Source organism: Spea bombifrons, chromosome 3 (genome assembly GCF_027358695.1).
Source record: "Spea bombifrons isolate aSpeBom1 chromosome 3, aSpeBom1.2.pri, whole genome shotgun sequence".
Taxonomy (NCBI): domain Eukaryota; kingdom Metazoa; phylum Chordata; class Amphibia; order Anura; family Pelobatidae; genus Spea; species Spea bombifrons.
Genome location: NC_071089.1, coordinates 68,400,061 through 68,415,593, shown reverse-complemented (window position 1 = coordinate 68,415,593; position 15,533 = coordinate 68,400,061). Strand labels below are relative to the sequence as shown.

The following is a 15,533-nucleotide window of genomic DNA, read 5'->3' as shown; positions in this document are numbered from 1 at the left end:
GTCAAATTAATACTACACATCCCTCCTCAAAACCTGGGAAGAAAAAATGTTCTTAATAAGAAAGTGACCTGGAACTCTCTCTTGTGCTGACTCAAGACTCTATCACCAACCTGGACCACTCTCCGCTCTTGAGCTCAAGTGTCAAAAATTACCACCAACATGAGCAAGATCACTGAACTAGAGCAACGGCAGCTACCCCCTCTCATTTCTAAAGCTACCCCCTCTCATTTCTATATAAGCCCGCTTTAAGGTGGTCACGTGAAACATAAATGAGTTGATATTGAGGCATTCAGTGACACCAAAAACTCACAATGTGATTAGTAAAATAAATAAAAATAAGAATAGTATAAAAAAATTTTTGTTTTTTTTTAAATGTTGTGTCACGGAGCTGGATAGTCCGACCAACTACCTCCGCTGTCTTGTGCTCCCTTAGCCTGGGACACACACACTTTCCCCAGTTTCCCAGTCACTAGCCGAGACTCAGTGTAGGGTATAAACCAAAATGAAAACTGATTTATTTTAGACACACATGGCTCGGTATAGCCAGCAAAACGCACATTAACATAAAACAAGATATTGGGATACAAACTGCCTCCCAGAGAAGACGAAGACGGGGCAGTAACAGGATTAACAATATAATATAATATGGTCCCAACCTCCGATATGTATTACTGGCCTAAATCAGTTCCACGGATGGCCGGGGTAAATGCCTGTAGTGGAGGAACTGAAGGGGGGGGGGCTGACTTATACGACACATTAATGCCCCATGGGGTGGGGTGACTGATATTAAACTGAAACAATGGTGGTCACTCCCTGCTTGCAGATTCTGGCTGTCTGCCAGAGACAATCCCCTCAGCAAGTGATGGGATGGTATACTGCTGGGGGTAGCCACAGAAGTCTTTACAAAGTCAGGGCCCATAGTCAATAGGGAGGAGCTGGCTGTCAGGCCTCTCCAGTGGTCCCAGTGATGGAGGTTTCCATTACATGTGGTAACATGTAAAAATGATTCCCCACTGATGTCACCATCAGGGGAACCATCCAGCTTCAACAAAATGTAAAAGTCCAAAAATATATCTAAAAATAGGTGTATTTTTATGATCAAGTTCTAAAATGAGCATTATATCTTCATAAAAATCTTAGCATGTAAAGGTTTAAAATACTGCCATTTGAAATACCCATGGGGTATTTAAGAAAAATTTATGATTTGATGGGATAAATCAAATTAGCCAGGTTTAAAAATGTCCCAAATAGGGTCACATACTGACCAGATGTCAAAATTTCAAAAAAAGGCAAACCTTCCAAATGTGGCCTTTTAGCTCCAAGACAACCCAATAAACCTATGCATAGCATCACTGGAGATGTTGCTGAATGCATACTGGGGTGTTGTTTAACAGTGACATAAACCAGGAGTTGTAAATGCATATCTGAAGTACAATGTGTGTGTGAAAAATAAACGCAAAAAAATTACTACAAAGTTTGATGAAGGCTGGTAGTAGAATTAATGCATGGGAAGTGTACCAGCATTTGAAACACCCTAGTGTCTCTAGTTTTCAAACATATATGGTTTGTTTGGGGGGAATTGAACTGATCATAATGATTGTATTTCTGTGAATTAAAGGGGACTCTTATTTCCCTCAGGGACTGGTGAAACAAGCAATATGGTACCATCAGTATTTCTTTCTAGAAAAAAAACTAAGCATTTTACATTCATTCCGATAAATTAAGGTTTCAGGCTTTACATGATTCAATATTTCTAAGTAAAGGTATATATTTTAAAAAAAACATTAGTTACAAAACAGTGTAAAATAAAGCCTACAAATATTAAATAAATCTGCATTACAGTTGAGATACTTTCTCAGGGAGCTGGATGACACAACCATTAAATGGACATAACATTAAATGTTACTGTCATGATTCAAAATTAAAACAGGTGTAATTATTAAAACAGGATAATGAAACAGGTACTTGAAAAGGTTGAGTTATACGGTACTCTCTTTTAGGTTTGTTTCTGTAATAAAGTTGAGAATTGTTGTTGAGATTAATGCATTTGTGGTTTCACACATGTACTTGCACTAATACACACTGTAAGTTACTAATATCACACAGGGAAATAACATGTTTAAGCTGAAACTATCCAAGCAATGTATGCATTTGTGCCAATAGCAATACTGTATTTTCAGTCACAAAAGTCTCTAGAAGCTCCTGTCAGTAGGATTAATGTCACACATAACAAAGCTTTTTTATTCCATGCCCAGGGGACTAGAGATCAAGTATCTACAGCACAGTCCTGCATCCTACACTAAGCCTTCTGATTAAAAAAACAGTCTACTCCAGTTTTGTATTTTATGTTTATTTGGTGTACAAATACTTAATCTAGATCCTTTTATACAGATTAATATATGCCATACTTAAGCACCTACTGTGATCATGGGTAAGTAATGGGAAATATTCTCCTCATTCTTTCCCATGGTGCATACAGATGTGTCCCTGAAGTTCACTCTTTCACTCTGGCTTTGTAATTTTGCAGGTGGAATATATACAAGTTATCTTCTCCACCGATGTCCTGCCAGAGAAATCTCGACAGGTGGTGTCACCAACAATGGTTGTTTACAGTGAGTGTAAAGTATTAATCTGGTGGTATCTGGTAACTACCGCATATGTGATAAGAAGTTTAGTGATACCTATATTATTTTCCTGTTAGCCTGAGATTTAATTTCTTGCCTTTTATTATTTGATTTTTCTGAAAGAAGACATCATGATTAATAACAAAAAGAATAAAACTGGTACAAACTATAATTACTACAAATGTTGTGACACATAATATTAGAAAACGTATGTTAAAAAAGTAGAACCATTTCTTATTGTGGATAGAAGTATATGTGTACCTATACAATATAACATGTATTGCTATTATTCAGTATTATCTGGCACAATGATAGCACAGCACTTAAAAGGTGTTATGTAAGTTACATGGGTTCTAATTGTCCATGTTCTAAAAGACACAAGATGGCACTATTGGTCTCCAATAAAGCAAGCCCTAAATAATTCATTGGATATTAAAGCATTACTTTTACTATGTTCTACTGTCATGAGGAAATTCAGGAATTCTGCATTAAAGAGAGCTAACACATTCATGGGCTAGTTGTCATGCCCCCATGTTACGCATTCATTAGTAAATTAACTACTTAAATTATATAGAAGAAAAGACCCGTTACACCCTTGTAGCAAAGGTTCACGTAAAAGAGTCAAGTTGCTGATGTACATCGCCTCTGGGCAACTTGTTATATGAAAGCTTTCCTATTACTAGAATTAAAGGCTGTAGGTGTGGCCTCTAAAAATAAATACTACAGTCACTCTAAGGGCTTTAAATACAAGAAAATTACTTTGGCACTCAGGACAAGTGAAAGTAAATGAAATATTTTGCAGACATATATAGCTTTGTTTCTTGATTATTTAAGACTGTTCATCCACAGACTACATCTGTTATTATATTTTTATGATCTTTCATTTATATAGCGCCAACAATTTACGCAGCGCTTCTTACAATGTATATATTCAAGGGGTATGGCAAGACTAGAATTGATAGACAAACCGATACGTAAAGGGGAGAGCTTACAATTCAGTTGAGACGTTAACTCTGAAATGCTGAACTGTTAGCATAACACCACTATATATGTCAAGGCACATAAAGTCTCTGTAACAAAATGCAGTATAATCTCTCCCATCTGTTCGGGTTTTTACCTGTTTCTATAGAGACCACTGTACCATGACATTCCCCTGGCCTGCTGCTTTTGTATATGCTTTCACTTGAGGAAACTGAAAAGAGCTAGCAAAGATATTGATTGACCTTTAAAAATTGAGTGGGCAGCCGTTTTTCACTTGCACAACAAATACTAATAATAGATTACATTTTTGAAAAGCTACACTAGTTTGAAAACAGAATTCATGGGCTCAATTTGAGAAAGTTACTTTAAATAGTGAAATATTATTATCATTAACTTTTATTTCCATTTTGCTAACTATTTACACAGTGCTTCTTCCAGTACATACATTTAAAGGGTATGCAAAAACTAAAATTGACAAACTAAAAGAAACTTAGGTAAAGAGGGCCCATATTGGGCGATTACAATCTAGAGAGTAATAGAAACAAGTAAAAATCAAATGACACCGTATGTTTAAGTTATTGTACAAATGAATAGTTCCCAAGTTTCTGTCCCTAGCATACATAACAGGCTGGTAGTGACATAACCTTTTACATCAGGAACAACCAACAGGCAGACTAGATGGGCTGAATGGTTCTTATCTGCCATAAAATGTTATGTTTCTAGGTGGCATCATTATGTCACACTCAATCTATCCTAAGTGACATCCCATTACTGCCTACTTTTGTCCATCACTCAAAATGGACATTATGTACACTCAATGTCTTAAACTCAGTTGGGAATACCAACTTTTGCAAATCTCAATGTGTCAGTATCCGCAGGGATTCAAAGCGGTCTGCCAGCATCCCTGACAGATGGCTTCTAGCTGTGTTCCTGCTGTGTGCCCTACCAGAGGGCTTCCAACCGTGCTCCTGCTGTGTGATCTGTCAGAGAGATTCCAGTTTCCTGCCTGTACCCAAGTTTATATGCTGCTCGTGCTTGAAACACCTATAGATGGCGCCCAAGAGGAAGACTAGGGATAAAGTGGAGAGCAGCGCTGAATTGGATACATTGTCAGCCTGCCTTCGGCCATGCTCTGAATATGAACCTGCCCCTGCATTGAGACTCATACCTGATCCAGCAACAAGTGCCCTTACACAATGCTTGTGTCAAATAATCAACATTGTTCATGTGGAACCAAACTGGAACCAAATAAACAGAAGAAAAAGTAGCTAGAGTTGGTGAAACACAAAGGCTAGGTTAAGCATAATGCCTGGTAAAATTCTATGTTTGAATAGACGTTCACTGGCTCCCAGAGAGTGAATGTCTGCACCTCCCCGTCTACCTGACACTTCTGCTGGGGTTTCTATGATGGAGGGCTGGCATGACCCGACCTTCCGGTGCTTCTCATAGAAGCCCGGTGGAAGTGTCGGATAGCAGCTAAGGTTGTCTACGCGCATCGCACATACGTCAACCAGCTGCCCCCACTAGGCAGCAGGGAGTCTGGAGCACAGGAGCAAATCTGGGGAAGCATTGCAAAGTATGTGGGGGCAGAGTGGCATATCAGGAAGGCAGAGTGGCATATATGGGGTATAAGGCATATCTGGGGGCAGATGTGCATAGGAAATAAAAACAAGAAATGCATTTTTCTCAATCATAGTTTTTATGAAATATGAAAAAATGAAAACGGTTTTCCTATAGTCTTCTATTCAGGCTTTTTATTCCTAAATTAATATTCATATTTCGATGGGTTATCTTATAATCGAGGAAATACGGTAATACATAAGATTTATTCATCTATTCAAATTACATACATTGCATACAAAACTTTCCATGGCTCAAACAGGGTGATATATTTGTCTCAGTATATATTGAAAAAATAAAGTAATGAAATACATAGGAAACAAAATATAACTGCAACATGGTTGCAGAAAATGTAACATGTAAATTGAAAAAAACAAAATTTAATGTTCTGGTAAAGATCTTATCAGGATCAAGATGTTTAGGGACACCCTCATAATAAGTTTAGACACAAGTAATTAGAACTTGGTAGTAATTCCTTTTCTCTATTATTCACTGATATTCCTGACTAGGAAGGTCACACTAATAGTTAAGGTAGAGCACCGAGCTGAATAAATGCCTGACGTATGCTTCACTGGCATAACTACCGGATTCTTCAGGGGCTAATGTTTCATTCGGGTAGGGTCATTTCCCTTTCTTAGAGTAGGAATGGAGACTTATATTTTCATTGCTTTTCTCAGTAGAGAAGACTTGCTGATCAATCTTGCCCTAGCCCTGCTTCTTTTAATAGAAATGATTAGTCTGTTCTGTTTCATCTCATGATACATATTACCTGACCTCTAGCAGAGTGATTAATCTATTTCTGCACACAGAGCAACTTCAGCCTGATTGATTCGCAACAGGGTAAATGCAATCCATTGGCATTTACTTCTATAGTCTCATAAATTACTTTCCCCGACTTCTTTTTGCACCATAGTTTTTTCACATTATGACAGTATTTCCTGTGTCTGGAATGTAATATTATTGAACTATCATTATTTAAAATAGGCAGTTCTTCAACTTTATATTGTATATTTGTTTTAGCCGAAGGCTGCCTTGCTTTGCCCTTGTTTCAGCAAAATGACTTCTGTTTCACTTATTTACCAGTCTGCTACATGTCATTATTGGGCACTGTCTTATTCCTAGGTGATCTGTTGTGTCTTATATGGACTTGACTTGTGAGTATGTGCATTGAAGACCTTTTATGGTGCCTCAGTGCATCATTATGCATGCATTCCTGTATCTCGATGTTATGGTTGCATCAAACATTTTGTGTCAAGATGACTACTTAAACTGGTTGTAAAATGCGTATCACTGCCCATTTTATGAGCCTTTGGTGATCTTTTTGCTTATTAATAAACCAGTATTATCAGTCCCAGCTTTTTATGTGATATTGCTAAAACCACACGTGCCACTACCTTTGGCTGTTAATATTTGATATATTATGATCTAGTTACATGGACCATATCTGAATTCTGCCTGCACTGAACCTTTGGCCTCATCTTGTTTTTTGAGTAGGTTTTCCCTTAGGTCGTGGATCATCAAGAGCATTTGCTAAATGCAGTTCCAGGGTTTATCTTAGCCCACAAACCCAGGATCCTTCTGCAAATCTTGAGTTTCTTACAACCATTGAACATTTCTTAATCCCATGCAAAACAATGGCATTGCATTGGCAACAAGTGGTTTTCCAGAGGGTTTCACATAGGAAAACCTTGCAGATTCAATGGAAGTATGGGAATGATAGACTAATCTTGTATGATGGTGGTCAGCACGAATGGCAGTTACACAAAGAAGTAGCTTTAATAGCTTGACTCCTGTTTTGGGCATTCCTTCCTGGCAATAGCATTTAACATGGATGAGATCCCAAGTAAGATGTATTTTAATGTAATAGAATATTCAAACTAAAATATAGTTTATACATATACAAATTCAAAAGAACACCCTATCCGTCCTTTAAAATATATATAATGTGATACTGTGTCTAGTGATGATGTTCACTCCTGTGGTCATATTAGTCATAGTCTAATTGTCCCTGTTGATACTTGACATTTCAGATGTCAATACCTTATCTTTTCCAGTAAATTATTTCAGGGCCTTGAATGTTTTGTCCCCTGAAGTCACTACAAATTCAGGAGGGCGTTTTATCTCTGGATAAGTAAAAATGAAATAGTTCCTACTTTAAATTAAGGAAACAGATAACCAAACACAGACCCCAGGACAGGCTCTGCCACACCGACACCCAAACACACACCAGGACAGGCTCTGCCACATCGACATCCAAACACACACACCAGGACAGGCTCTGCCACACCAACACCAGACACACACACCAGGACAGTTAAAAAAGAAAAAATGGTTCAGCACTCAACTCCCAGGAAGCTGGGTGCTAGCAGGAATAAAGGGACAGCATAAACCCTCTTGAAGTAAACGAACACAGAAAAGAATCACAGCACTCCAATCAGCTTCCAGTCCTTGGGTTACTTTATTCAGAGTTTCCACGGACGCTTTCCCTTTGTTATTGATTTATGTGATGGCCGCAGCTGGCCCTCTTGTGTATTGATGCTGCCAGCCCCCATTGTGTATTTAAGCCCCAGCCAGCCCCACTTTAGTATTGATTTATGTAATGCCCCAGCCAGCACCCGCTTGTGAATTAATGCCCCCACGCTCTTGCGTATTGCCCCGTCAGCCAGCCCCACATTGTGTATTTATGCCAGCCACCCCCTTTAGTATCAAATCAGACCTGGCACCCAGATCTGCCTAGGACCCAGATTGGAAGAATAGGACTTGCCATCTTTGGCCCCCAAAACAGCCTGCCTGTGGCATCTTTGGCCCCAAAACAGCCTGCCTGTGGCATTTTTAGCACCAAAACAGCCCGCCTGTGGCATATTTTGCCCCAAAACAGCCCGTCTGTGGCATCTCTGGCCCCAAAACAGCCCACCTGTGGCATCTTTGGCCCCAAAATAGCCTGCCTGTGGCATTTTTAGCACCAAAACAGCCCGCCTGTGGCATATTTTGCCCCAAAACAGCCCGTCTGTGGCATCTTTGGCCCCAAAACAGCCCACCTGTGGCATATTTTGCCCCCAAAACAGCCCGCCTGTGACATCTTTGCCACCAAAACAGCCTGTCTGTGGCATCTTTGCCACCAAAACAGCCTGTCTGTGGCATCTTTGCCCCTTTACACATCCATGCTATCACACACACATATTAATTCACAAATATTTATTCACTTATTCACAGATAATCATTCACTCATTCAGATATTCATTCATACATTGATACTCATTAATTCCCTCATTCAGATACTCATTTACATATACTCATTCACATGCATTCACTCACTCCTTCACAGATACTCATTAATTCACTCACTCAATCTCAAATACTCCTTCATACAGCCTCCCCTTACCTGAACAAGATGTAAAAGTATGTGCCGCTCGCAGACCAACCTGTTCTACTGCACAGGGGAACCTGACTGGGCCTATTTTAAGGTAGGGGCAGCCCCTACGTGAATCGGGCCCAGGGCCGATGGCCAGTCCAGGCCTGGCTGAGTTCACATGTGAACAATAATAATAACAGTATTAATATATATATATATATGATTGCTAAAAGCAATCACACTCCTATCATGTCCAGGCAACCAGTACATGCCTGGGCATGATAGGAATGTGATTGCTGTATATATATATATATATATATATATATATATATATATATATAGTTAATTAATATTGTTATTTAATTTTTTTTGTCCAGTTTTTGGTGTGTTACTTACTTTTCATAAAAGTGTGAGATTTTTTTAATGGTGGGGGGGGTCATTTTCGGCTACAGTCCAGAATTTTCATTTCGGTGCATCCCTACTATATACTAAGCCAGACACTGAAGTGGTAGGCCTATACCACATCAATGTTTGGCTTAGTATATAGTGACAGGTGTTATGCTGTACCACCGTCATTGTCTGCCTCAGTATATAGTGATAGGTGTTATGCTGTACCACCGTCATTGTCTGCTTCAGTATATAGTGATAGGTGTAATGCTGTACCCCGTCAACGTCTGCCTCAGTATATAATGATAACAGTAATGCTGTACCACAGTCAATGTCTGCCTCAGTATATAATGTTAACAGTAATGCTGTACCACCTTCAATCTCTGCGCCAGTATATAACAATAGAAGCTATTCAGTTTTAAAGTGTGTGTGTGGGGGGTGCCACATACAGGATCCACTCCAGGTGCCAAATACTATAGGTACGCTGCTGACTTGTCCAGAGGCTGCCTAGTCCCCCCATTGCGAAATGTGGACAAACATGGCCACCGGCCCAGCATTTTCCAGAGCCTAAAGAGGTAAACCCAAGAGCCAGGAATTTGCTCTCAATTCTGCGACTGTCGAGGTTAAACCTGTACAGGTTGCAATACTAGTCTGAGGATGTGATCACAAAGTAGAATTAGCGGCCACTGCCAAACTGCGTGCACTACTACAAAGAAAAAAATTACGTACCAAACCATAATATAGAAGTTACAGGTATTAAGAAAAATGCATCTGCCTCACAATTCTTTCCAATAACGCATAATCTACCTTGGCCGCATATGAAATCTATACGTTTGAGAGAAAATATATGCACAATCCAGTAAAATACCTGCTGTGGCGTCCATTACCATATAATCATCACCATTGTATGTGTATCTGTATTAAGAAAATGCTGCAATGAATTTACTGAAGTGCAATGTGTCATATTATGACAAGCCATACCAATTCCCAAGGACTGTTGCTGCTGTGAGTCACTGTTGGGTTGTGGCCTATCTGGACTATAAGGGGTGTTTATTCCTTTGGAATATTCAATGCGCATTATTTATTCTAAATTTTCAGACCTAAGCTATTTTTCAGCACTTTTTAAACAGATGCGTTTTATATTCTACACATTACGGTAGATGCAATAGACGGGAATCACAAAACCCTCCCACATAGGCGGTCACACAGGAAGCAATTGTTTGTGTCATCCTATCGCTGCACACCTGGCGGTTGCTGCCGGAAGCATGTGTTCCTCTGCGTACATGGGTCTGTAGATCATGCGATGCGCAGACATGGGGGCCAGCGTCACCCGCGTCTTTAGGAACTTTAACGTGGAGAACCGTGCTCACCGGCTGATTGGCAAAGACAAGCCCACCGCGGCGCCCCTGCACCCGAGCGCGAAGAAAGCCCAAGAAGCTGTCTTAGCCAGTGAGTGTCAAACGTGCTCTTATAAGATATATATATAGTATTCCGTGTGAATTCACGTTATGCACTAAGTAAACTATATGAGGGCGGACATTGTTATAATAGGCTTCTGTGTTGGGTCTTCTCATGTCCTCTCCGGCACATAGAGGGAGGTGAAGGTCACGGAGGTAGACCTTGTCTTCAGCTGTGGCTGTAAATTCCGTGTGTGTGTGACATATATATATTTATATATATATATTTATATATGTATACATACACATATATAGTCAATAAGCGAACAGTATGGGTTAAAACGCCACAGCACTAGCCGTAGTTTACTGATGGTGTGCGCAGTGTCCTTGTCCTGGAAGAAAATTGACAGGCTGTGCATGCTGGGAGATTGTGTTCTGCTTGGGTGTTGAATGCTGGGAGTTGTAGTGCAGAGACAAATTACAGCTGGTAAATTTGGCTTAGGATTGTTATGCCTATGATAAATGTAAATATAGGCAGCCGGAGGGTTACTATGTAATATGTCTTTGTATACTTAATTGCTGTTTTATTTTGTGAAGTTATTCAATGCCATTGAGAGTATATTGTTTATCAAGTTTTAAGTAATCTTATCAATGTTTTCTTAGAAGAAATTCCTTCCAAAGCAAACCTTTATTCCAGTTTAACAGGCAGCGAGAGTAAGTGAATGTTTTGGTCCTGTGTTATGTGAAAAAAGCCAAAAAACTTAAGAGCACTTTATTTTAGTACCATAGTTACCCGCTTTGGGATGCAGAGCCATTAAACGCTAGTATTATTCCATGGAATTTGGTAAGTAGAATAGATGGTTTCTTTCTCACCAAGCTTTTAACCATATTGTTCACGTAACTGTTGAATCAAAGGGATTGGAAGCAAATATGTGATATTCTGCAGGGTCAAATAATGAATGTGATTGTTTTGTCTTCTTCTTATAGAATATCCAGACGTTAAGGATCACGTTCACAAAAAAGATAATCTACTTCTGTCACGGTTGAAAGAGGTTTATGTTGATTCCTCAGACCCATCAAATGAGGTGAAGTAACTGGCAATCTTATTTATCGAGATGTAAAAGACACACACATCTCCAGTAACCAACAAGTTGTTGCACCGCACACCAAGCGATACACAAAGCAACAACTTTAAACCGTAGATGCTACTCCCTCACAAGTACTTTAGTTGCAAATCACTTTAAAAAGCAGGAGCGCAAATACATGTTAAAGAAAAGACAAAATAAACAATAGTGTGGTATATTTAACCCTTTAAGGGGGTCTCCGGAACTGTACGCAATACTCTAGGTGACCAGAGATCTGTAAATCAGACATAATCACCTCCCTCTTCCTGCTACTAATGCCTCTCCCTAGGCAACCCAGCACCCTGATTGCTTTTACAAAAGCTTTGCTGCATTGTCTGCTTTCCTTTAAGTCCTTATCTTCAGTTGTCACTGACAGAACAGCATCCCCAATGCTATATTCTGCCTTGGGATTTTTATGCCCCAAGTGCATTATTTTACAGCTGTCACATTTGTGACCATACTTCTAACGAAATTATTTGTTATGTGAGTTGTTCCAACTGTTATGTCTACTCCATTGCTGACCTTTGTATCATCTGCAAAAAGATATACCATACTATTATTACCTTCTGGGGTAATAATAAAAATATTAAAAAGTACGGGTCCCAATAGGATACCTGAGGTAGCTAACTAATAACAAGTCCTTCATCCGTATATATATCATTAACTACAACCTTCTGCCTCTTATCGCACAACCATTGCCTTATCCGTTTCATTATTTTTACATCCATAATGTCCGTATTATCCTTTCAGCTATGGTCTTTTTGCATTTTCTATTTCTGCTTTTTTTATTACATGACTTAGTTTGCAGAGTTCCAATTCTACTACATTTTGAAAGGTATCAAGCTATCTTTGCCTCTTGTATAGACTGGACAAAAATAAGATTTCTCCTGAAACTTATGTGAAGCAGAGGTCGTATCTGTGTAATTATTAATAGACTCTGAGGCTAAATAATTTGCATTTTATATAATGCATAGAATTGACAAATTGTAATTTATGTGCATATCTCTCTTTCTGACATCCAAATTAACATCAGTGTAGGGGTAAAACAGAATTTATTGAAGGTATAATCTTGGCACCTCCCAGACAGCCCGGCACCCCCATACAGTTCTATGGCCAGCAATGGCCACCCGAAAAAGAGTCACTATTTCTCTTGTATGACTGACCGTTGGTTGATGCTTTGTTTTAAAATCATGCAAATATGGTAATTTTAGTTATGAATTTAGGTATGTTAAAATTTGCGACCAGAACTGCTCCCCTTTAAAGGAGTTTTTCTATGCAAAACTCATCTGCTTACCAACTCATTCCAGAGTACTGAGTAACTGTTTCCTACTTTTTAAAACATAGTTACACTTACCCATGATATACTGCCATTTATCATGGATCAAAACAGAAAAGTTGAAATTAAATTAAAAATATGTATGCTAGTTTAATATAAACGTTTAAACAAAATATAAGTGTAATTTGTACATATATATATATTTTAAAATATTTGCTCCTGCACATGTACAAAAAAAGCAAATAATCTTTGTGCCTTTCTTTGTGGCCTGTCTAGTAATCCCACATGTGTTAATGTTCTCCCTTTGAGACCCATTACAGTTTTCTTCCCTGTAGGTTTTTAAAATCATAGTTTGTACTTCACCGAATAGATCCCTTGCTGTGTTAGGTTAAAAATAAATAAATGCTGAATTTTGTAGTTCTGTTTGCCAGTTAGCATGCTGATTTCAACAAAAGAAGCCAAAGACTTCCAGTTGTTTTGCTCTCTCTATGCCACATAATCTTTTTTATTGACTTTAATTATTGCAGTGTCATTGTTGTATTAGAGCACATTATAGATTTGTTCAAAAAATTGCAATAAGATCCCATTTTGCGTTAGTGTTTAATTATAAATATTTACATTAATTTAAGTCATGGGATGGGTATTGCAAATGCTGTAAATGTGGATATCACATCGTATGCATACACAAATTCTGAACTGCAAATCTCATGATATCTAAAACAAAATAGCGCTTGAAGGCCATCACTTTTGTGCATTTCACTTCACCTCGTCTAGTCTCTCGCCTCCCTGGGCGTCCCTCTCTGTGTATCCTGACATTCTCACTCAGCATCTTCAGACTGGATAAGCACGTTCATTTGCTCTTCATCTGCTATTCTTGCCATTAGCAGCAGCTGTGCATGGAAGGAGGGGGGCTTGTTTAGACAGAGCTGCTCAGCAGCTCTACTCGTGTCATGTGCAGGGAGGGAGGGAGTCTAGTTTGGACAAAGCTGCTCAGCAGCTCGACACTTTTCATGTGCAAGGAGTAAGGGGGGTCGTTCTCACCAGCTCTACTTATTTTATGTGCGGGGAGGAAGGGGACCTCATTTTCTACCTGTTTTATGTGCAGGGAGGGGGGTTTGAGGGCGCTTAAGAAAGGGTGGGGGACCTTTTCCCTGCATTCAGTTATACCTTTTGCCACAGTAAATCTCAAACTTTCCCCCAACACTAACAAATTATACATAGCATACAGGGTGTTTTGATACATATAAATAAACACCTTTTGTATGTGGAAGCAAGGTTTTTTTGTTTTTTTGTTTTTTTTTTTCCCCTGAAGCCCAAGGTATCTCATGCTTCCCTTGTCAATTAAAACAAATGATATAGCCATAGTGGTAACCAGGTCATCGATCATCATCGGGACTGCACCCCCCCATTGGGGTATATGCAGCTCCTTCCTTCACTCCAAGGGAGGGTCAGGTCTTCAAACCCCACTACACGTGCACACACACACACACACACACACACACACACACACACACACACACACACACACACACACACACACACACACACACACACACACACACTGAAGTTGTCAAGGAGGAGTGGTAGCTAGAAGGCACCCACACACGCGTGCATTGTAAGCCAGTGTCTTCAGGGACTTGGATAGTCTGTGGTATTTTCAGTACAAAATCAGTGACGCCATAAAAAAAAAGAAAAAGCTACACAATCTATTTTTTAAAATAGTTCCATTTTGGATGGTAACTGTTTCTATGTATCCTATGTCCAGTCTGCCACCCCAACTGCTTATCGTACTACCTGTGGTAAACCATGGAATGCCTCATTATTACTTGCCTCATTGTTACATTCTGACTGACTAATAAGCCTACGGAGGCTGCCATAAAATTCAGCTCAATGTGGTGATTATGCAAGGGAAAGTCACACAAAATATTGCATAACTAACAACAATGGCAGCCTCCAGGTCTACAGATAAAGAAGATTACTTAAATAAAATAAGATAAAACAGTTATTTTTGTTGTTAAAAAACAGGATTTTCTCCTTAACCAAATTTCTTTGTCTCCATTAACCATTATTCTTGTACAAATATATGAAGATGCCACAAGTGAATTCCTGTTTTTTTTTGTTAAAGACCTTTTTCTTGCATTTGAATTAGGTAAAGGATGCAATCTTCAACCCAGCTGAGCATGTGGAATACAGATCTCCTAAATTGTCTGTGAAGAGTGAGCTATCTGCTCTAATAAATGTGGAAAACATTCCTAAGGGAAAGATTTCTATACCAGAAGCTCTGATGGCCCTCAACAATCACAAACGCTCTCCAGAAATCTGGACTGCAGAAAAAATTGCAAGTGAATATAACTTAGAAATCAAGGACTCACAATCTCTGCTAGAATTTTTTATACCTTTTGAGGTGAAAATTATTCCACCAAAGGACACCCGAGAAATAACTGAAAGATAAAAATAAGTTACTGAGTTACTGTATGTATTTTTCCATGATCTTGTATAAAATAATTTAGCCATAATTACTGAATGTGTTTTTTTTCTTCCTCTAATTTTGGACTTCTTAGGTAACGGAAGATTTGGAAAGATGGCTTAGAATGTTTTTAGTAGGATATCGCATAATCATTCAATATAGATCTTAAGAAGAACAAAAGCAGCCCCACATGAAAATGAACTGCTTTAAGCTTAATAGAGAGCCGCTTTCCTGTTGTTGTGCGTAGACTTAAATAAACACGCACTACTGGTCACTCTCTTCCGTACTATTAATAAACTGTGTGA

At 39.0% G+C, this 15,533-nt stretch overlaps 1 protein-coding gene across 1 annotated transcript; it reads left to right on the top strand.

Moving 5' to 3' along the window:
• Positions 1-10,196: 10,196 nt before the first annotated feature.
• Positions 10,197-15,277, top strand: NDUFAF4 (NADH:ubiquinone oxidoreductase complex assembly factor 4). The gene is made up of 3 exons (XM_053458457.1): positions 10,197-10,413; positions 11,349-11,446; positions 14,911-15,277. Exons 1-3 carry the CDS (start codon positions 10,263-10,265, stop codon positions 15,211-15,213), a joined length of 552 nt encoding a protein of 183 aa, XP_053314432.1. The 5' UTR covers positions 10,197-10,262; the 3' UTR covers positions 15,214-15,277.
• Positions 15,278-15,533: the final 256 nt, after the last annotated feature.

What these genes read in the sequence shown, in the direction of transcription:
- NDUFAF4 (XM_053458457.1), top strand. Translation starts at nt 10,263, where the DNA reads ATGCGATGCGCAGACATGGGGGCCAGCGTCACCCGCGTCTTTAGGAAC. An exon ending in CCAAGAAGCTGTCTTAGCCA is followed by an intron (nt 10,414 to 11,348) that starts GTGAGTGTCAAA and finishes TTCTTCTTATAG; the next exon opens with AATATCCAGACGTTAAGGAT. An exon ending in CCTCAGACCCATCAAATGAG is followed by an intron (nt 11,447 to 14,910) that starts GTGAAGTAACTG and finishes CATTTGAATTAG; the next exon opens with GTAAAGGATGCAATCTTCAA.